At 42.3% G+C, this 22,205-nt stretch overlaps 1 protein-coding gene across 2 annotated transcripts in view; it reads right to left on the bottom strand.

Annotated features, from left to right (window-relative positions):
* Nucleotides 1–1,194: 1,194 nt before the first annotated feature.
* The window catches only part of arhgef9a (Cdc42 guanine nucleotide exchange factor (GEF) 9a), a 276,701-nt gene continuing 255,690 nt past the window's right edge, over nt 1,195–22,205 (bottom strand). For both annotated transcript variants that reach the window (XM_072505604.1, XM_072505605.1), the window contains exon 10: nt 1,195–14,248. In XM_072505604.1, coding sequence (XP_072361705.1) covers nt 14,067–14,248 — 182 coding nt within the window. In that variant the 3' untranslated portion in view covers nt 1,195–14,066. The remainder of the gene's footprint in view (nt 14,249–22,205) is intronic.

Genomic DNA, 22,205 nt, shown 5'->3' with positions numbered 1-22,205 from the left:
AGAAAAAATTAAGCAGTGCAGTTCTTACAAAACTAAGATAGAACAATTGAATTTGGAACTGTCAAGTTTCAACAAGGAATCAGACGAAATTATTTGGAGCCTTCAGAAGAAAGTTGAAGAAGGGAAGCTTGATATAAACATTAAAAATGACAGCAGGATCAACAATTCAGACACAGAAAGAAACAGATTGTATGTCAGAACAAAATTACTGAAATAGTCACACTGGTGGAAAGGCACGAATATCAATATGATAAAATGGTCGATGAAATATAATCAGAATTGGAATACTAGAAGGAAAAGGACCAAATATTAACTTATCGGAAAAAAACCTTTAGAAATTGTGCTAATCCCTTCACACATGACGTGACAGGCTGAGATGCGAACGAACCATCAAGGCATAATATGTCGTATTGTGCTAGGAAGTAAAAAGTTGTATTGTGATAGGAAGAAAACATTGTGTTGTGTTCTCTGTTAGAAGGGAGGAAACCTTTTGAAAAAGGGGATGTGATGATATGCGCAAGATGCTCGGCAGAGCAAGGGTGATGTGGGACATCAGCCACAGTGTGATGGATGTAGTCACATGGTCAGAGAACAGTCTGGAGAACACGCTGTATGCAGCTAGCCTTGTATGGTGGGAGCAACACCATGCAAGTCTATACTTAGAACTGTAAATAGTTAACGCCTACCAATAAAGATTTAAACACACAAGCTTCAAGATCTCAATGAATCACCACCATGGCACCATATTATGACATTTCTAACACTCTTATTCTTTGACAGCTTTCAATGTTCACATTTTCACCTGGAAAACCCATTCCTTGCCTTTCTCCTCAATTGATAATCATTCCAACTCAACTTATGTTCTTTTAGCCATATTCAATGCATCATTGTTTTGATTCTGTTCACTTGAATTTTTAATCAGTTTATATTGCCTTTGTCACCAATGTGTTTCAGGAGCTGCCCCAATCAATACAAGTTTGGGATCTTACCTTAGGTACTCAATGGGTACATTAGTAGAAGCAATTCCTATGTGCAGTCTGAGCATCTTGCATCTTTCCCTTGCTTCATGTCCATTATATGCTGCTATAACCTAGGCTTTAACAACAGTATCCCCTTGTGTTCTGAACTGTCTTTCATACAGTTACTGTTTGCTTGGCCCGCTTTTCAAAGGGATTGGTGAGATAAGACAAGATACAAATTGTTAAGTTGTTTTATTTCACAGATAATAACATACAGAATTAGGATCAAATTCACTTAGATCAGTACAGTTTGTCTTTACGTAATAACAAAAACATATCTCCCCACATTAGTGGATTGCTTGACTTTAAACAAAATAATTTCTGATTAGTACCTTTCTTTCTAACCTTCTTACAGCCTCTGTTGGACTTTAATGCCTGTGGTTCAACCTCTCAGCTTTATCTCCTCTGTTGAGATGCAAATATCTGGTACCAATAATTTCCAACAATTGGTCTTGAAGTCTCTCAATTATGGAGACAATCTAATTAGTTCCTTATTGTTTACAGCCTTGGAGGAAAATAATTTTTTAAAATATATTAACTATAACTACCAGTACTTGTTTTAAATTTTGTATGAACACACTATACTTTAAACCACACTTTATCAAAGTAACTCTTTCCAAATGCATTTTATAGAAAAATAGTCAAAATAAAATTCCTGAAAAAGTCAATTATATATGTGCAGCTTAAGAGAAAAATGATGTTCAGAGAAGCATTGACCAAATAGAAATTGTAAATTAGAGGTGGGATCCAATCAGGCAACATAACTTTTTTTTGTATCCTGTCATGGGAGTATGAGATACTAAAATAATAGGCAATAAAAACTTAATTTCTTCTAAGTTGGTGTTAAAATACAAGATAATGCATTGATTAAATCCCTCTATGCAACATTTTTTCTGCAGTAATGATATAGCACTTAACACTGAATTTTCACTTCACGCCATAATGTTAGATGACTGCTTGTGAGTGAAGAAAATCAGATTTAGTCTCAATTGAAATAAAAGGTAACCTGTGAGTTATTGTGAGACCATCATTTAACATTAGCCTACAGACAATAAACTACTCAAGATTCACTTTAAATGTTTTCAATTGTCCATTCAATTATCACAGCTACACAGTCCCAGTTTGTTGTTCGAGAGGTGAATGGACCCTGCTATTGGTTTTTAAGGGTCTGATTTACAAGCCAATAGTTGACTCGTTCCAAATATCATTCATGTCCCCAAAACTGTTGGGAGTCAATCTGAGTGAATCTATTATTGTGCTTATAGTTGACTTGATTACTCTGCATGATGTTTCTTTTCTCAACTCCGGAAAGAAGTGCTGACCTCTTGTGGTGAGGTGTATCCCCTAGCCCAGCCATCCTGCATGATCTCATCCACTTTTCATGTGTGGGAATCGATACTGAGTGAAAGCAGATTGTGCAACTGCAACCCGATTTTTACCCTTCCCTGACATTGAAGGGTTGCTGTATAGTGATCCAGAACAGGAATTCTTGCTGATATTCCCAATCCCTCTTTAGCCCAGGGTCCCTTGGTCAATTGAAGCACAATTACTCCCTAATTCAGCATATTGAATGTGGACTCTGTTGCTCTCCCTGCTTGGTTCCACATTTACCAAGAGATCTATCAGGAGAGCCAACTAACTTACGTTTTGCACACAATATGCAGTTTGTAACTCGTGTAACTCTAATATTAACAGCTTTTGTAGAATAAAATGCTGTTTTATAAGATTTTAGCTTGTAATTAGTTAAACCATCAGGGTGCTTTGACTGAGTCACATGTTATATAAATATCTCCAAAGCAGCTCTTATTTTTGATAGAATTGGGGGAAAAAATCCAGCATATAAATGGACCCTGCAGATCCAGAAACATCCAAGTTTGAATAAAGGCTAACTAGCTAATTTTGACCTTGGGAATAGATGAGGTGCTACAATTGGCCACAGCACCCCAAAACCCCGGAGGGTGGGAGAGGGGATGAAACACCCTCTTCCTAATCACTGTCTGGCGATATTTACTGAAAACCGCATGTTATGCACATCAGTTGAGACAAGAATCATTCACACCGTTGAATATCCCTGAAGGTCTAATATTCTATTAAACTTACTGTTTAGATTCACACATCATAAATAATCTCTGGTTGTGGCATTGAAAGGTGACAATAATTCAGAAAAATGTACTGCAGCAAACACCATTACTTTCAATTAAGGACTGGGAAATAAAGTCACAAGGAAAAGCAACAAGCCGGATGCAAACCTGACCTTACGCCATTATTTGTGGCAAAGGCACATACAATAGACTAAGTAGCTGAAAGCATTTATTGTGTACATTGTGTGATTTCAATACAGGTACAAAACTATAACAAAATATTATTCAGCCACAAACATTATAACATACATACACGGGGCCATAAAACAAAAGGAACTTAAAATCCCTATAACCAAGTGAACAGTGTCAGAAAAAAGTATTCCATATTTACACAGAAAAATAAATGCTGTGCAAAGAAACACCCAAAGGCATTCATAAAAATACTGAAAAGCAAGTCAGCAGCAATATTGCAAAACATAAACCAAGTTATATCTGATTGAACGATGCCGGGATTTTAATGATTACAATTTCACAAAATCCAATCAAAACTCCAGCAACAAAAAAGGTCAATAAGTTTTTAAAAAGACAATATCTGATTGAAAATAAATTTTGAATTTCAATCTGCCCTCCTTTAGTTGACATTTACTCTGTGATTATTAAATGTGCACTTCATATGTGATTGTTTGTTTTCCTTTTGCAATCTTGAAATGGCCAAATGATTACTTGAGTCAGCAATAAATGGCTATTATGATTGTAATTCTTCAGTGTATAATTATGAATCTTACAGATGTGAAAACACGTGTATCTCTCAATGTCTAAACCTATCAATGGCTGCCTTACTTTCAACACTAGTGAGAACATGAAGGTGCAATGCTTCAGTTTTCCTCCATTTCTTCCCCTTATCTCCTCTCCTGCCGACATTGTTATGATGAAGTTCTTAGATGTGGACAACCTCCTAGTACACCACCTTATTTTCAAATGTGAGACAAGATAGTCAAACAGCAGGGTCTTCAACTACAAAACGTACCAAAGCCAATGCTGTCTTCACTCAACATCTGCCCATAAGGCCAATCCCAAAATTAGTGTCCAGACTAACACCACCCACCTAGGATTTTCTACTTTGTATGACCTGGTGATAAATGTGTTATTTAAGGGAATTTCCTCTCACAAACTTTAAACTAATAATAGATTGGCTAACTATGAACCCAATGAGAAAGAAGGAAATTACATCACTTAGTCAAAAGGTTTTAGAAGGGTTTTCTATGAAAAGGGATCAAAATAGTTGATTTTGTTTTAATTTCGCAGGATGTGTGCATTGACATCTTCAAGCTCTATTACAGCTGTCTAATTTCACAACTACAGACAGTCATGGGGCCCTCCATGAAGGGGTTAAAGTACTTTTTAAAAAGACCAAGTAAAACATGATTTGGAATAGAATCGGTTGTGTTCTGCACAATTTCCACGCAAATGACAAATGCTCCATTGTACGAGTAGCAACAAAAGCTTAAACAAAACCTTTGGAAATCAGCTGTGACCTTTTTTAATTGCAAGACAGCTTTTAATGCATGTAGAACAACATTGACAAACATTCACAAAAGTTACAAAATTCTTATGTTTAAATTTGATAAACAAAATAGAAAGAACATTTTTTTTTCCAACATTACAGCACCAAGCTTACATATATACTTTTGTAACTATACATAGTCGGAGTGGGATGGGGGTGGAGGGGTTGGTTGGAGGGTGGGCGGAAGGGATTTATCTAAAACTCGTTCTGCCAGCAGTGGGAGGATAGTGGCACAACTGTTTGTTGCAAACCTCAGAAAGTTGTGTGCATTTTATAATCTTTCTAACCATGGGTCTAGCAAACACATTTGACAACCATTCTCATGAGCACTCATAGGCAACTGATCTTTTAAAAAAAACTGACAGGTTTCCCTTTCCTACAGAAGCCATTTTACTTTGTGTTTTTCAACAGAGGCCCGATCTTGTCAGAGAGATCACTGCATTTCAAAACCAATGAACATTCTTAAGGTGGTACCCCGCAGGACATAGTACTTCACCAGAATGACAAACACAAGCACCTCCATGGAAAGTACAATGGAGTTAATGCAACTTTTGGATGTCCTTTTCTCAATAAAATAGAGAAGGTATTATATTACGTCAGGTAAATCATTATACTTAACATGATTTACATCACTCCAGGAAGAATAACGTATTTTATGCAGAACCCAGCTGCTATTCAACTCAACTGAAATTTTAGTAAAAGCAAAGATTATCATTGTCAGTAAGCAAAGAATGACTAGCTAATGTTTGCTCTTGATATGTTTTGTCCTGATAAGCCATGCTATCCCTGGAGGACTGATGACCCAACAGACATGTTTGTGAATAACACCTTGGAGTTGACCAATTGGGTCATTACATTATGAAAGAGCACAGCAACTCTTCCTCTCAACGCATTCTTTTTGTTTCGATCTATCAATCCCCAATGTTAATTAAAGCAAGAGAACTTGAGAACAAGATCGAACTCAAGCATGTGACTAATGTGAGTTGTGAGTTCAGCCAGATTTGTACTTAGTTTGCAATCACTGAAACAGATCCCAAAAGAGAAGCCCGCGAGTCAATGCTCATCACAATTAGGGTTCACATCAAGACAAAAGTACACTGAGCTAAACTACAGCAGAAATATTCTAATTCAAACCTCCGCCATTCACTGGCAATGCAATGTTTTCAAGTCATAATTTCCCCCCTATCTCTACATTGATTTGGTCAAGTGAATTATTCTCCAATTATGGCCTTTGGTCAATTATGGTCAAGAGGAACATTCTAACTAGATCTGCTAATTTAACAAAAATACTCTTGCAAGGTACTACCAAATTACTAGTTTTGATATGGTTTCGCTCAGTTGGCTAGACTGTTGGTTCGTGATGCAGAGCGAGACCAGCAACGTAGGTTCATTTCACGTACCGGCTGAGGTTATTCCTGAAGGCCCCGCCTTCTCAACCTTACCCCTCGCCCGAGTTACGGTGATCCTCAGGTTAAATCACCACCAGTCAGCTCTCCCCCTCAAAGGAGAAAGCAGTCCATGGTCATCTGGGACTATGGTGACATTACAGTTTTGATTGTGTAGAAAAAGTGATGAGATTCTTCTTATATTGAACTTCCTACGATTGTTCAAGCAAAACAGTTATAACACCTTCAATTATAGGAAATGATGTAGACTGGAAAGCTAAAATCTACTGGTAGGTTATCCGGCTATGTCCTATCCTGATCCACGTTGATGATTTTTTTGCTGTCATGACAGGACTGTCGCTACACTGATGTTTTCCTTCTTTAAACATGCAGATTGAGGTCTGATGATGTAATCAGACCCCGATTGCAATTTGAACTCTGGCTTGAGTGGTGAAGCTGCTGAGCCTCTCAGACTTGTCAGAAGAGGTTCAGAAGCAATACCAGGAGGAGCTGCAGCACTCTTCTGTGCACCAAAGGGCAAGGTGAGGCTTTCCCCGCCCCAGGCTCCCTTTGTCCTGTACTGTGCAATCCCCTGAACTCCTCATCCCACATTGATCTACTGGCAAGCAGGTAAAGATTTCCTGATTTTTTAAAAACATGTTTGCAGCTGCACCATGCCCAGCTCCAGCACGTTAATGAAACCAAGTGGATAAAACGGCCATTGTCTCATTCTGCCACAGGCTGGCAAGAACTCAACTCCCACAGATTTACAACGGAAACTTAAAAAAGAGTTAAATTCAATTTGGATAACTGGGATTACTAAATTGAGGAATTTGATATCAGTATAAATAATTATCAGGTTAGATATTGCATGGATATGCAGAACAAAGCTCCCTCTAATCGGTCTATCAGAATGTCTCAGCTCCAACATTAGAACAACAGCCTCTATCATTGTAAATGACACATGTTTGTGTCACTTAATGCAAACTAGGGACAGTTTTGCGCTGCACATGCAGTAAATGGACTAGGAATGGCCAGATTAATTTCATGTAGGATTTTAATAGCCAATGGACAGAGAAGACTATTCTTATCCAGAGTAGGCTGATTTTATCCCAGGCTAAAGTGGTAGTCCATCATTAGTCCTTAGTACTCTGGTTAACACCATCACTAGATTGGCTTTTGGGCAATATTGCTGGTCTTCCAAGGAACTAAAGACTATAAAAGTATTTTTTACAAGCAAGTTAATGCTGGGGTTTTTTTTGGCAGGTGATTAAGTGATTTTAATTTATCTAGCTGCTTATATGTTATTCCATTCTTTGCTGGAAATTGCTGTTAATGCTCTTAAAAATATATAAATATCTTACAATGAAATTGATTGCTATATCACAGAGTTACTGTTATTCTATATTATTTTGAGAAAACAACAACTTACTGATAAAGAGAATGTAATTTAAGGGCTACATGAGTGACTTTTCTGAATGCAAGGAATGTGAAATTTTACTGACACACTGATCTCTGTGCTGACATTTTTCATATATGCTGCAAAAGACACAATCTTTTCTCCGTTCTAAAGGTGCTAAACTTTGAATATAAAGTCCAGTGGGTGCCACTATCTATCCAAGTGGGCATTTTGCCATGTGAAGTGATATGGATGTCAGCAGATTAATTTTGCTGTTCAAGCTGTCCTTACCAGCCCTTCCCGGATCCTAACCTATAAGTAATTTTCCAACCACTGAGGTGCTGACGCCAATTGTAGCCATCCAGTTGCTAGCCCACTTAAGATCAGCAGTCAATTCTGCAACTTTTTGGTCTGTAGGACTTGTCATCATATAGGGCAATATCTTTACCTACTGGTCCATTTGAGAAATAATTTCCAGTGTTGTAGCCAATCAGCCCATGTGACACAATCTGAATTTATCCATGAAGTAAAACATCCATCAAACGTCAGAACATTACGCTGTGTAAATTAATTATTATAACTAATTATTTCATTCCCTACATGTCTTTTATTGGCATTTTATAGCTCTAATATAGAGAAAATATCCCTTTGTTAAAAACTTCTCTTGCAGTATAAAGAGTAAGGATATTGCCATTTAGGCTATTACAGAGAAAATATATTGCAAATACTTTACCATTAATACTTTCTAAGTAATTATGTGTTTGTTAACTGCAACATTTATATTACTGGGGTTGAAAGACTGTGCAATATTAATAAACATTTTGTTAAGATATTCATCCTAGATTTCTGCTGGCTCTTTTAACAAAAATATTAACCATGGGCAAAATTCTTGATTGAATGGCAGGTAAATGAATCTTTTGTGAACATATTTAATACCCAAATCAAAAGGTTGAGAGTTTAACTAAATGGGTATTTAAAATACGACTTGAAGCAACTTTACGGATTAACTTTATATAAATGTGAAGGAAAATCGATACTATTTGTGACAGATAGCAAGCAAAACGACTTCGACAAAGAGTCATCGGACTCGAAACGTTAGCTCTTTTCTCTCCCGACAGATGCTGCCAGACTTGCTGAGATTTTCCAGCATTTTCTCTTTCGCTCAAGCAATACGACTTAATCCTTTCTTAACTTTAGATGTAATATGGCCATGTAATATGAGTCAGCTACAGCTATGTGCTTCAACTATCCTGTTTTACTCAGGCTGTTCCAACATTTAATTGTATCACCGAGGGCAGCAACGGCAGCAGATAAGACTCACAACTTGACAATCAGCCATTTGCCTGTTCTCCATAAAATCTTGCTCCTGTGCCAAGTGGAGATCTAAAATTTGTCCTTCGGTACATTGCAGGCATCAATGCTTTTATAATTAACATGAAAGTTGTTATAAAAAACAGATATGTAATTATTATATAATATGTATTCATGTGAGGGAATCAATGATACAAGTGCATATAAATTGCTAAGTACTACTCATTTCACAGTAGACTTAGGATAAATGACAGTGAGCCGGAGATATATTTGTGCATTATAGGGAATATCCCATTTGTATTCTACATAAAGGAGCAAAACTGAAGTGAATCTATAATCAGGAGAAAGTTATTCCCATGAAAGATAGTGTTCAATTCTACCTACCTATCTACATCCACAAACTGACAAAGTTCATTTGCAACCTCTTCATTTATAATATTGGCCATTTCTGTCTTGGATAATGAGTATCTAAGCTCTGGTCTGCTGGAGCAATTGGTTGGATCTCTGCCAATATTATCCTACTCTTTACAGCACGATTCACGTAGGAATCTCAAACCTATCTAAATTGGTAGCAACTAGCATCTAACACAGTCAGGTTTAACTAGTGGTTTTACCATGCTATGGTTTGTCTTGCAACAAGAAGTCAGGATTTGCACTTCCATTTTATTGACTGGTGTTGTATCACTTCCTAAAAATGATCAATCAATACCATGTGTGTTTCAAAAAACGGCAGTGAGACCATGCATAGCGTCCAATGGCATCATACATGCATTGCTTTTCAAATTCAAACAGCAATTTTACAAAATAAACAGTTTGAATCCATGAAATAATCCCTTTACAACTAATTTCTACATATGTAGAAATGAAATTCTGAGCAAAATGCTGATATTTTACAGGTCCAAGCTAAATTGTGATGTTTATTTAAAGACTTCATTCTAACTAATGAGTGATACAGTACTGGCTTCAACAGGACTGTCTTGCTACTCAATTGATCGCCCATAGCATGGCATGTTGCAATATGATATGTACTGAGAATCACGTTTCTATATTGAACAAGGTACATTTGGGCATGCGCATCAATAACAAGGAAGTCCTATTCATTTTTTTAGACCGTCGAGGCTGCTTAGATTCTATTATTATAGCTTTGTAATTGGACATTGCTGTTGTTGTGAGTTTATGTGCGTGAAATGAGATGTCTTCACACCACTTCTCATCAATACACTTGAATTGATAATTAGGTAGCATTTACAAATCCAGTGCCTGTAACTATGCAATCTTCAGTACAAAGAGTTCAAAACTGAAGCATTAGCTTTGCCGGATACAATAATTCTAATCTACACTCTATGGATTTTAAAGAATTGTTCCTGCCCCTTGTAAACCTCATTCTTTTGTAACATTTCATTTTTCCACAGGTAAGAAATCCACTTAATGGTAATTCTTATGCCCGTGTTTTTCATTTGTAAGAGGATGCTGCTTCCCAATTTAAAAAGAAATGCTGACCATGGTCTTTCCTAAATCTTTTCACATCCCTCTGTCCACTGACCACCATTCCCACCCCATCCCCTCCCTGAACTTGTTCTTTAATCTGTGCACTAGTGTTTCAAGTGTTCATTCTTACATTTACTTCATGCACACTGGCAATTTTCAGAATTAATTTTACGTAGTGCTGCAATGACATACTTGAAATAATGCCACCATGTCTTCAATTATGAGACATTTCCTGTATGAGATTATAAATTAAGAAACAAAATTTGGCAGTTTACCCTAAGTTCCACAGGAACTGGAAGGTGGAGCCACTCCCGATCAAGTTAATTTGAAGTGATTTTTTTCTGATAGCAACTCTGTTGCACACAGAACATGTGGCAATATTGACACAAAGCTGTATAAAATCATGGGAACATTGTACACTGATTTGTGTCTGCATGTGTGTGTATGTGCCATATGTACTCTTTCCATAATGGCAAGATTATGCAGAATGACTTACATAGTTTTAGATGATTCAAGGATGTTGGAGCAGTACAATATGAAATGGGAAGCTGCTACCACCCGTTTGTGTGATGCAATTTTGCTCCATTGCATTAACACAATAAGGCAAAATTGAGGGGTTTTATATAGTGATAGACTGGTACAATAACCTGATTTGTACTGGCATCCATTAATATGCTTACAAGCATGGAATACTTTGCCTTGAGACAACTTGATTAAGATAAGATGCTTCTGAATTTTAGTTAACCTCATAAACAGCCTTTTGAGTTGGAGGTTTATATTTGTAGTGAGATAAAGTCAACAAGATGTAGGAACCGCAATCTCCTTTCATTTAATATTCAACCAAAGAGCAGCAACACTCATAATTTTTTGAAATAACTTCAATCTTTTGTTACTCCTCTGAACACTCTCAGTATTTGTGATGGATCATGGATCTGTAGGTTTAACAACACTCAAACCCCATTGCCAAATAGACTATTCTTCAGGTATGAATCTGGACAGCTCTTACTAGATCATTGCATGTGTGCACCTTCTAGCAGGTATTACAGGATAGTGATCGGGAGTGGGGGCCCATATTTACTGAGATAAGTTTTAGCATTCCCACTGCTGACTCAGATCATGTACTTCAGCAAAGACCAAGAATCAAACATTTTGCTCTGTATGGCACAGTATTTCATGATTTTACCCAGTAGACCATCGAGGGAGCCCAAACCCTAATCTGCTATTCTGCAAAGGGGTGACAGATAGCTATTCTTACTTTTTCTTAAGAGCGGTGAATAAATTTAGCAAAAATTTTCAAAGATAGCTGATCAATATCCATTAATTCACCAATGGCATCCAGTCCCCATCCATGTAAGCATGATAAGTGACACAATCATTTTACTATTTATCATAACAGCAATGGTTGGTTCAGCAGTTGTCTCTCTCTCTATATTTGAAAATTCACATACCACTTTTGTTTGTTCACATTGCCCTTCCCATCCAACACTGAGACCACTGAATTGTTGTACATTCGGGGAGGATGCTTTACATTGTTCCAAATTTTGAATTAAGTTCTCATCTGGCTTACTGGGCATTGCAGATCGCTTGGTTGTATATTGCAAAGAGCATGAGCTAGCAAGATCAGTGTTCTGGCCAATATTCCCCTGAGAAACCTCCTATTCAGTACCCAGGTCAAGTGACAAAAAAGGATGCCTGAAATACAGATGCGTAGGCACTATTTGGGTCATCCTATGCGGTCATTTGCCTGTAAACTATACAAAGATATAATTGATAATGTCTGCCTGCCTTCAGATTAAAGCAGCACAGAAGCCTTGGCCTTTTTCTTCATATAGGTTGTATACTCTGCTGGTGTGTGTTACAATGTCAATCTCCAATTACAATCTATAGTTTCACATTTGGTCCAACTGATGGTTGAACAGTATCTGATACCCTTACCAATATGAAGGTACTGAAAATCCCAGAAAACTGGACAGGTGGAACTATGTACCGGTCAATCACTAGTTTATATGGCACATCATTCTATAATTTACCTGAGCAAAGAGTTTGAATATGATTGGCCAAATATCACAGCAATTACAATGAAACTAATAATTAGGGCTTTAATTATTCAATAAAGAAGAAATGAAACAAAAGCAAGCCACTAAATTCCCTAAATGGATTGCAATAACATATACCTGAAGGACCGTATCTTCAGTTTGAGAAAATACATTTTTGATTAAACAGGATTTTAGCTAACTACTTTAGTTACAGGGCACCAACAACCCTTATATAGTGACAGCACAGAATGAGCGATCTGCTAGTTGGCAGTGAATGACCCTCGTATAGCTAAATGCCCGCATGTTGAATCATATACTAACTAGGCTTTCTTTCTGAATTTATTTCTATATTTTTGGCACTAGTTTAATAAATATTTAATTATTTAGATTGTTAGAAAATAATATCTAGCTATGATTATTGGAAAAGTAGCTCTGTAGTTCTATAAAAATGTTCATTATTATTTCAAAAGATTGGCTATTTTACCATTTTTATACTATGTATTATTTCATCATATGCATTGGAAATGTAAAATAATGAAACATTAGCACATCACAAAACAAATGCTTACATCACTTGGGCACAAAACATTTTTGTAGGACAATATTTAAAGATAACTTAACTCCTTAATCTGTAATGGTTCCTTCATGACATAGTTTGTGACCTATTGTGTAGTACACTGTTCAATCCACAGAGCTCCATTGAATTGCAAACACTTCAGTTAAAATAGTCCAGAGATGTCACAGGGCTACCACATGGGATCAATCAGATGGTTAATGCCGTTCCTGTGGAAGTGCCGGCAACTGTCCAAGGGTGCACAAGATGAAGAAAGGATAAACTGACTTGCTGAAAAGATCACAACTTCTCAATGTAAAATGCAATTGGATTTGTTAATGATCCTTAGTAACTGTTAGATGTAATGCTGTAGCAAACGCGAATTAAAACATAACAAAGAATGTTAATTATATAAACAATTGATTTTTCTGGTGAAAAACGAATGATTATATATCCATTGTGTTGAATGATTTTGTTGTATCGAGGAACAAAATTGGCTCACCACCTAAATGCAGAGATACCATAAGAATAGCCCTGTCAATTAACTCTTACTTTGTAAACTCCATGGCTTCAAATACTGTGGCTGATTTCTTAACACAATGACTAATAGTCCAGCGTTCTCAAACATGTACCTCTTCAAATAGCGTTTGGCGTTGTTCACTCAGTACAATATATCGTATACATGGATATATAATAAATCATTAAAGGTGTGCCTACAATATTTATCATTAAAATATCTGTAGTAGCTTATGTAGAACTAATCAAGCAATAAAACATTCACACTCCAGTACATATGTCATAAGCTTTCAGGATAACAGAAGCGAGATATATGTATATATACACACACACACATATATATATATAAACGTATATGTGAGTGTGTGTTTGTGTGTGTGTATTTGTGTACAGCTGCATTACAGTGCACTGAAGAGCACACTGAGGTTCACATAATCACAAATGAAATAATGTGATGAAGGTTGAGTCTGAATTTCAGTTTTCCTTTCTGACCTTCCGTTGTCATACACTGCATGTTTTTTGAACAGTTGAACCCACATTATGAAATAATTAGCTAAAATGTTGCTTTGAACCAAGATTCATCAGGGAAGGTGTCAGCAGATGGTTTAATCACCGAGATCCATGATCCAAACATTGTCTGTTGGTCCACATTTTTGTTTTTAACTGCCAAGAGTAAATGTCCAGGGATGGGTCCTCCCATAACAATATGGCCTGTTACTTTTTAAATGGCGCCAACCTACTGAAGTTCTGCCAGAATGGAGACTGGCTGCGTTTGGGCTCCGTTAGTTCATACATTGACCCCTGAGGGATGCCATCAGTGAGCATGAAGTTTCTCTGATGGACAGGATCCGGGGGTGCTGGGTACGTGGGAGGTAATGACCTTGTATAGTTCACTCCTGAAAAGAAAAAAATATATATCATTAGGCAACATTATGTGTTACTTTGAATTCTCTTCATTGTACAATATTAAGTGGCCGTCTAAAGGGCATTTGGAGTGACACCTGGAGGGTTGGTGCCAAGGTTGGGCGGCACTATGGCACAGTGGTTAGCACTGATGTCTCACTGCGCCAGGGACCCGAGTGCCATTTTGGCCTTGGGTGACTGTCTGTGTGGAGTTTGCATGTTCTCCCTGTATCTGCATTGGTTCCTTCGGGTGCTCCGGTTTCCTCCCACAGTCCAAATATGTGCAGATTGGGTGGATCGGCCATGCTAAAATTGCTCTTTAGTGTCCAAAAGGTTAGCTGGGGTTACTGGATTACAGGGATAGGATGGGGGTGTGGGCTGAGGTAGGGTGCTCTTTCAGAGGGTCGGTGCAGACTAGATGGGCCAAATGGCAACCTTCTGCACTGTAGGGATTCCATGATTCTCAGTAGCTTTACTTGAAACCAAAGTTGATTATAATATAAATTCAACCTGAATCTAGTGAAATGGCCCTACCTGAATCATATAATGCAGCATAGAAGAAGCTTATTCAGCCTTTTGAATCTATTTCAGCTCTCTATCAGTACAATTTAATTATTCCCACTCCTCCACACTTAACCAGCAACTCGGCGTGCTTATCCAAACCTCTTTTTGAAAGCCATGACTGAATCTGCCTCCACTATACTCAAAGGTAGTAGATCGCAGGTCCTGCCACTGGAAGGCACGATATATGTGGGCGGCATGGTAGCACAGTGGTTAGCACTGTTGCTCCACAGTGCCAGGGACCCAGGTTCGATTCCCAGCGTGGGTCACTGTCAGTGCAGAGCTTATACGTTCTCCTCGTATCTGCGTGGGTTTCCTCCGGGTGCCCCGGTTTCCTCCCACAATAAGACACTTGTGACACTAATAAAGATTATTATTATGAGGAAGATTTGTCTCATGTTGCTTTTGGTTCTTTTATGTTAATTGGGTCCTTTGGTACTCAACCCTTCTGCCACTGGGAAAAGCTATTAACTGCTCTATCTAGACCCCTCATTGCTTTGAACATCTCCATCAAACCTTCTCTGAACCTTCTCTTCTCTAAGGAAAACAACCCCAGCTTCACCAATCTATTAATGTAACATAAATTACTTATCCCTGGAACTTTCTTCTTTGATAAAGACAGATACCTTCTGCCAAATTAAAGAAGAGCAAAACTATATATAAGATAGGTTACATTGTTGGCATGTCTCTCACGAGTACAGGCAGTTCCATTCTTTCCGAGTATTTAGCACATAGCTGCTTGTGTTACTGTTATATCATAGTCTACATCACTCGTTACCATAACTACTCCATTACCCATTACACTACACCTCCTCACAAGTATTCTATCAACTTCTCAACAATAATATTAAACTATGTTTTAAACCAGACTTGTCCAGCCTTTTCATGTGAGGGGCCACATTTCCATTTTTCTCTCATTCAAACACCGATGAGCAAATTTTGGAAAGATAAAGTTTGATACAGCATTGAACATGAAGAAAGGAAACATCTCGCTGAGCAAAAATAAAGCGATGTAAAAGCAATAAATTGATCATTTTTTAAAAGAGTAATTGATGAAGGCAAACATTAGAGTGAGAGTAGATCAGAATGTCTGCGTCCAGCTTACTCCCAGTATCAAGGTCCTTACTCACTCATCCTCACCCACTGTGTGATTGGGTATGAATATGTGTTGGTGTATGGGGGTGAGGGTGAGTGAGAACCTTTAGACTGAGAGTGAGCCACACTCATACACACTCACTCTGTCTCTCTCACACACACACTCTCAAATGCACACTCTCTGGGGTCAATTTTGACAACATGACGCAAAATCTGGTGAGAAGCAGGAAACGAGATTCTCACCGGCGTTTCCCAATTTCCCTCGCTCTTCGCTGGTGATATAATGAGATTCCCGCCATGGAAGGTCGGGAAAGGTCATTTTAAAATTTAGAGTACCCTATTTTTTCCCCAACTAAAAGGCAATTTAGCGTGGTCAACCCACCCACCCTGCACACATTTGGGTTGTGGGGGTGAAACCCACACAGATATGGGGAGAATGTGCAAACTCCACATGGACTGTGACCCGGGGCCAGAATCGAACCCGGGTCCCCTGCGCCGTAGGCAGCAGTGCTAACCACTGTGCCACCATGCCGCCCTGAAGGTCGGGAAAATGAAGGGGTCACTTTCAGTATCTCAGGGGTCGGGTCGCTCGCAGGCCTCAGTTGCCCTTCATGGCTATGAGCCTCTAAGTCTAAAGGGGCTGCTGTGCATGCAACGCTTCCCGTGTCCAACCTGTTTCGGCTTTACGAGTGTTGCAGTGTTAACTTTCATGGTGTGGGGACCTGAGGTGTGTCTCTCACAGGGAGGGGGTTGTCAGATGGGCTCATGGCTGCACATGATGAGGGTTCTCACTTATGTCTATTGCCCACATCTCGCCCTCTGCACACATGCGGTCCTCTCCTCGCTGGCCAACTCAAGGGCTCTTTCCTCAAAGGGTTTTCAGATCGGGCATGACTCCGGCAGGTTCTGCCGCTCACGCTGGTTTTGCTCAGGTTTGTCCTGCCATGAGCCAGATGGGACACCGTAGGCGGGGATCCTGCCAGGTCAGATGGTAATGAATTTAGATTTTATTGCATTTCTTATTGGTCTGAATCAGCTCTGGTGCCGTTTTTAAAATTCATTTCACGGGATGGTCATTTCCTGGCAGTTGTGTGGCCTAAATGTAACTTGCCACTTTTCATCCCTAGCTGAATTTGGACATGGGCTGCTTCATTATCTCAGGAGTTACGAATGGTGCTGAACATTGTGCAGTTATCTGTAAACATTCCCACTTCTGACCTTATGATGCAAGGCAGGTCATTGATGAAGCAGCTGAAGATGGTTGGGCCTGGGACACTACTCTGAGGAACTCCTGCAGTGATGTCCTGGACCTGAGATGATTGACCTCCAACCACCACAACCATCTTCCTTTGTGCTAGGTATGACACCAACCAGTGGAGAGATTTCCCCGTGATTCCCATTGGCTCCAGTTTAGCTTGGGCTCCTTGATGCCATACTCGGTCAAATGCTGCCTTGATGTCAAGGGCAGTCACTCTCACCTCACCTCTGGCATTCAGAGCTTTTGTCCATGTTTGAACCAAAGTTGTAATGAGGTCAGGAGTTGAGTGACCCTGGTGGCACCCAAACTGAGCATCTGTGAGGAGGTTATTGCCGAGTAAGTACTGCTTTATAGCCCTGTTCATGACTCCTTCCATCACTTTGCTGACGATGGAGAATAGACTAATAGGGCGGTAATTGGCTGGGTTGGATTTGTCCTGTTTCTTGTGTACAGAACACACCTGGGCAATTTTTCACATTGCCGGCTAGATGCCAGTGTTGTAGCTGTACTAGAACAGCTTGTCTAGGGGTGCGGCAAGTTCTGGAGCACAGGTCTGCAGTACTATTGCCGGAATATTATCAGGACCCATAGCCTTTGCAGTATCCAATGCCTTCAGCCATTTCTTGATATCACGTGCAGTGAATTGTATTGGCTGAGGACTGACATCTGTGATGCTGGGAACTTCTGGAGGAGACCGAGATGGATCATCCACTCGGCACTTCTGGCTAAAGGTTTTTGCGAATGCCTCAGCCTTGTTTTTTGCACATATGTGCGGAGCTCCTCCATCATTGAAGATGGGGATATATGTGGAGCTTCCTCCTCCAGTGAGTTGTTTAATAGTCCACCACCATTCACGGCTGGATGTGGCAGGACTGCAGAGCTTAGATCTGATGTGTTCATTGTGGAATTGCTTAGCTCTGTCTATCACTTGCTTCTTTTGTTGTTTGGCACACAAGTAGTTCTCTGTTGTAGCTTCACCAGGTTGACACCTCATTTTTCAGTATGTCTGCTGTTGCTCATGGCATGCTCTCCTCCACTCTTCATTGAACCAGGGTTGATCCCCTGGCTTGGTGGTAATGTTGAGTGGGGATATGTCGAGCCATGAGGTTGCAGATTGTGTTTGAATACAATTCTGCTGCTGATGGTCCACAGTGACTCATGGATGCCCAGTCTTGAGTTTCTAGATCTGTTCAAAGTCTATCCCATTTAGCACGGTGGTAGTGCCAATACAACACAATGGAGGGTATCCTCAATGTGAAGACGGGACTTTGTCTCCACAAGGACTGTGCGGTGGTCACTTCTACAGATACTGTCATGGACAGATACATCTGCAGCAGGCAGATTGGTGAGGATGAGGTCAAGTATGTTTTTCCCTCTTGCTAATTCCCTCAGCACCTGCTGCAGTCCCAGTCTAGCAGCTATGTCCTTTAGGACATGGCCATCTCGGTATGTGGTGATACTACCAAGCCACTCTTGGTGATGGATATTGAAGTCCTCCACCCAGTGCATATTCTGTGCACTTGAACCCTCAGTGCTTCCTCCAAGTGGTGTTCAACATGAAGGAGTACTGATTCATCAGCTGATGGTGGCCGGTACGTGGTAATCAACAGGAGATTTCCTTGCCCATGTTTCACCTGAAGCCATAAGACTTCATCGGGTCCAGAATCGATGTTGAGGATTCCCAGGGCAACTCCCTCCCGACTGTATACCACTGTGCTGCCACCTCTGCTTGGTCTGTCTTGCCGGTGAGACAGGACATACTCAGGAATGGTTATCGTGCTGTCTGGGATATTGTCTGAAAGGTAGGCCATTCAGCCCTTCAAACCTGCTCTGCCATTCAACGAGATCATGGCTGATCTTCTACTTGAGCCCCATTTTCTTACACTATCCCCTTTATGTTGCTAATATGTAGAAATCTACCGATCTCAGTCTTGAGCATTATTCAACAACTGAGTCTCCACAGACCACTGGGATACAGAATTCCAAAGATTCACCAGTCGCTGAACGAAGAACACAGGGCGGGATTCTCCACTCCAATGCCGAAGTGGCCGCACCGTCGTGAACGCCGTCGAAATTCACGACGGCGCGGAACGGCCCCGGTCCCGACCGATTCAGGCCCTGACAATGGGCCAGGATCGGGGCCGCGTCATCTACACGCGCCAGGCCTTGTCGCCCGCGTAAAAGCGGCGTCGCATAGATGACGTGGCCGGCGCCGCATAACGGGCAACATCCGCGCATGAGCGGGTTGACCGGCGCCAACCCGCGCATGCGTGGTTGCCGTCCTCTCTAAATATGCCCCGCAAGAAGATGGGGACGGATCTTGTGGGGCCGCGGAAGGAAGGAGGTCATTCCAGGTAAAGCCCGGTGCAGGATCCCCCTCGCCCCCTCACAGGCCGCCCCCCCAGCGTTCACGCACCGCCCACGACTGCAGCGACCAGGTGTGGACGGCGCCGGGGGGAACCCGCCGTTTTGGCCTGGCCACTCGGCCCATCCGGGCCTCAGAATAGCGGGGGTGCCGGAGAATCGCCATTTTCGGTGTCTCCGCCGATTCTCCGGCCCGCGAAACTCGACCGGGCCGTTCGCGCCGCTTGGGAGAATCGCGGGAGGGCGTTGGACCGGCATCCCAGTAAATTTTGGCGGCCCAGGCGATTCTCCCAACCGGCGTGGGAGTGGAGAATCGCGCCCACAGTATGTGAACACAGTGTGCAGTAAATAAAGTTGGTGAGCTGCAGGCGCAGGTCGTCGCATAAGAACAATGTCTTGGTGATAATGGCAGCTTGGCCAAAATAGACCAGCACCTGGTACTAAATATTCTTGAATACAAGGGGCGAAATTCTCCCCCAACGGCGCGATGTCCGCCGACTGGCGCCAAAGACGGCGCCAATCAGACGGGCATCGCGCTGGCCCAAAGGTGCGGAATGCTCCGCATCTTTGGCGCCCTAGCCCCAACATTGAGGGGCTAGGCCGACGCCGGAGGGATTTCTACCCCGCCAGCTGGCGGAAATGGCGTTTGTTGCCCCGCCAGCTGGCGCGGAAATGCGGCGCATGCGCGGGAGCGTCAGCGGCCGCTGACAGTTTCCCGGCGCATGCGCGGGAGCGTCAGCGGCCGCAGAAAGTTTCCCGCGTATGCGCAGTGGGGAGAGTCTCTCCTGCCTCCGCCATGGTGGAGGCCGTAGCGGAGGCGGAAGGGAAAGAGTGCCCCCACGGCACAGGCCCGCCCGCGGATCGGTGGGCCAGGCCACCGTGGGGGCACCCCCCGGGGTCAGATCGCCCCGCGCCCCCTCCCCCCCCCAGGACCCCGGAGCCCGCCCACGCCGCCTGGTCCCGCCGGTAAATACCAGGTTTGATTTACGCCTGCGGGACAGGCAATTTCTGGGCGGGACTTCGGCCCATCCGGGCCGGAGAATTGAACGGGGGGTCCCGCCAACCGGCGCGGCCCGATTCCCGCCCCCGCCCAATCTCCGGTACCGGATACTTCGGCGGGGGCGGGGGCGGGATTCACGGCGGCCAACGGCCATTCTCCGAACCGGCGGGGGGTCGGGGAATGACGCCCATGATGTTCAGGTAAGATAAGAGGCGAAATTCTCCGGAAACGGCGCGATGTCCGCCGACTGGCGCAAATCAGACGGGCATCGCGCCGCCCCAAATGTGCGGAATGCTCCGCATCTTTGGGGGCCGAGCCCCAACATTGAGGGGCTAGGCCCGCGCCGGACGAATTTCCGCCCCGCCAGCTGGCGGAAAAGGCCTTTGGTGCCCCGCCAGCTGGCGCGGAAATGACATCTCCGGGCGGCGCATGCGCGGGAGCGTCAGCGGCCGCTGACAGCTTCCCACGCATGCGCAGTGGAGGGAGTCTCTTCTGCCTCTACCATGGTGGAGACCGTGGCGGAGGCGGAAGGGAAAGAGAACCTCCACGGCACAGGCCCGCCCGCGGATCGGTGGGCCCCGATCGCGGGCCAGGCCACCGTGGGGGCACCCCCCGGGGCCAGATCGTCCCACGCCCCCCCAGGACCCCGGAGCCCGCCCGCGCCGCCTTGTTACACCGGTAAGGTCGGTGGTTTAATTTACGCCGGCGGGACAGGCATTTTAGCGGCGGGACTTCGGCCCATCCGGGCTGGAGAATCGCGTGGGGGGGCCCGCCAACCGGCGCGGCGCGATTCCCGCCCCCGCCGAATCTCCGGTGCCGGAGACTTCGGCAACCGGTGGGGGCGGGATTCACGCCAGCCACCGGCGATTCTCCGACCCGGCGGGGGGTCGGAGAATCTCGCCCAAGGAAGGAAAGAAAGGAGCAGGAGTGGTAGTACTAATTAAGCAGAATGTAACTGCCTGAGGGAGGATATCCTAGAGCAGTCAAAGACATTTAGGGGAAAGTGATCATAGTTTTTTAATGTTTAAGTTTGTTATGGAAAAGGGCAAAGTGCAATCCAGAGTAAAAGTAATTAATTGGGGAGCAGGGGTGCGGTGTGTCAGGCATAGATCTGGCCTCCGAGAAACCGATATGAACTGTGATCAGAGGTCCTGAATAGTGATCAGAAACAGAAGCCATAGTTGACTTCTGGCCTTCCTATCGAAGAGACACTGAGTCAGACTACAATGGCTGTACTGCTATCTCTGCCAAAAACAGCAAATGAATCAAAGACTGCTGAATAGCCTGAGTTGTTCTTGGTCTGTACAGTTCAACTGCCTTAAATAAACAAACCTTGAAGGTAATTTTAGTTTGCTATTGTACACATTTGCTCTACACCGTTGGGTATTTTCTGGAATATTTGTGTTTAAAACATTGTAGGCAACCAATGCATGAATGGTCTTCTGTCCATTGAGTATAGGAAATTTTGTCATGCACTGTACATTATTTTTTACTAATGGCGAGACAATTAGGTACAATCTGCACTCTGTGTTTTCAGTATGTACAGGAAACTTTTCCTTCTTCAGAACTTGCACTCTCCTTTGTGTGACTTAGTGGGATTTTTGTCTTTTCACACAAGGGTTGGGTTTGCAGTGCATTTCCCCAGCCTTGACAGAGTGAATAAGGAGTGCGG

This window comes from Scyliorhinus torazame, chromosome 5 (genome assembly GCF_047496885.1).
Source record: "Scyliorhinus torazame isolate Kashiwa2021f chromosome 5, sScyTor2.1, whole genome shotgun sequence".
NCBI lineage: Eukaryota > Metazoa > Chordata > Chondrichthyes > Carcharhiniformes > Scyliorhinidae > Scyliorhinus > Scyliorhinus torazame.
This window is presented reverse-complemented; position numbering and strand designations above follow the sequence as displayed.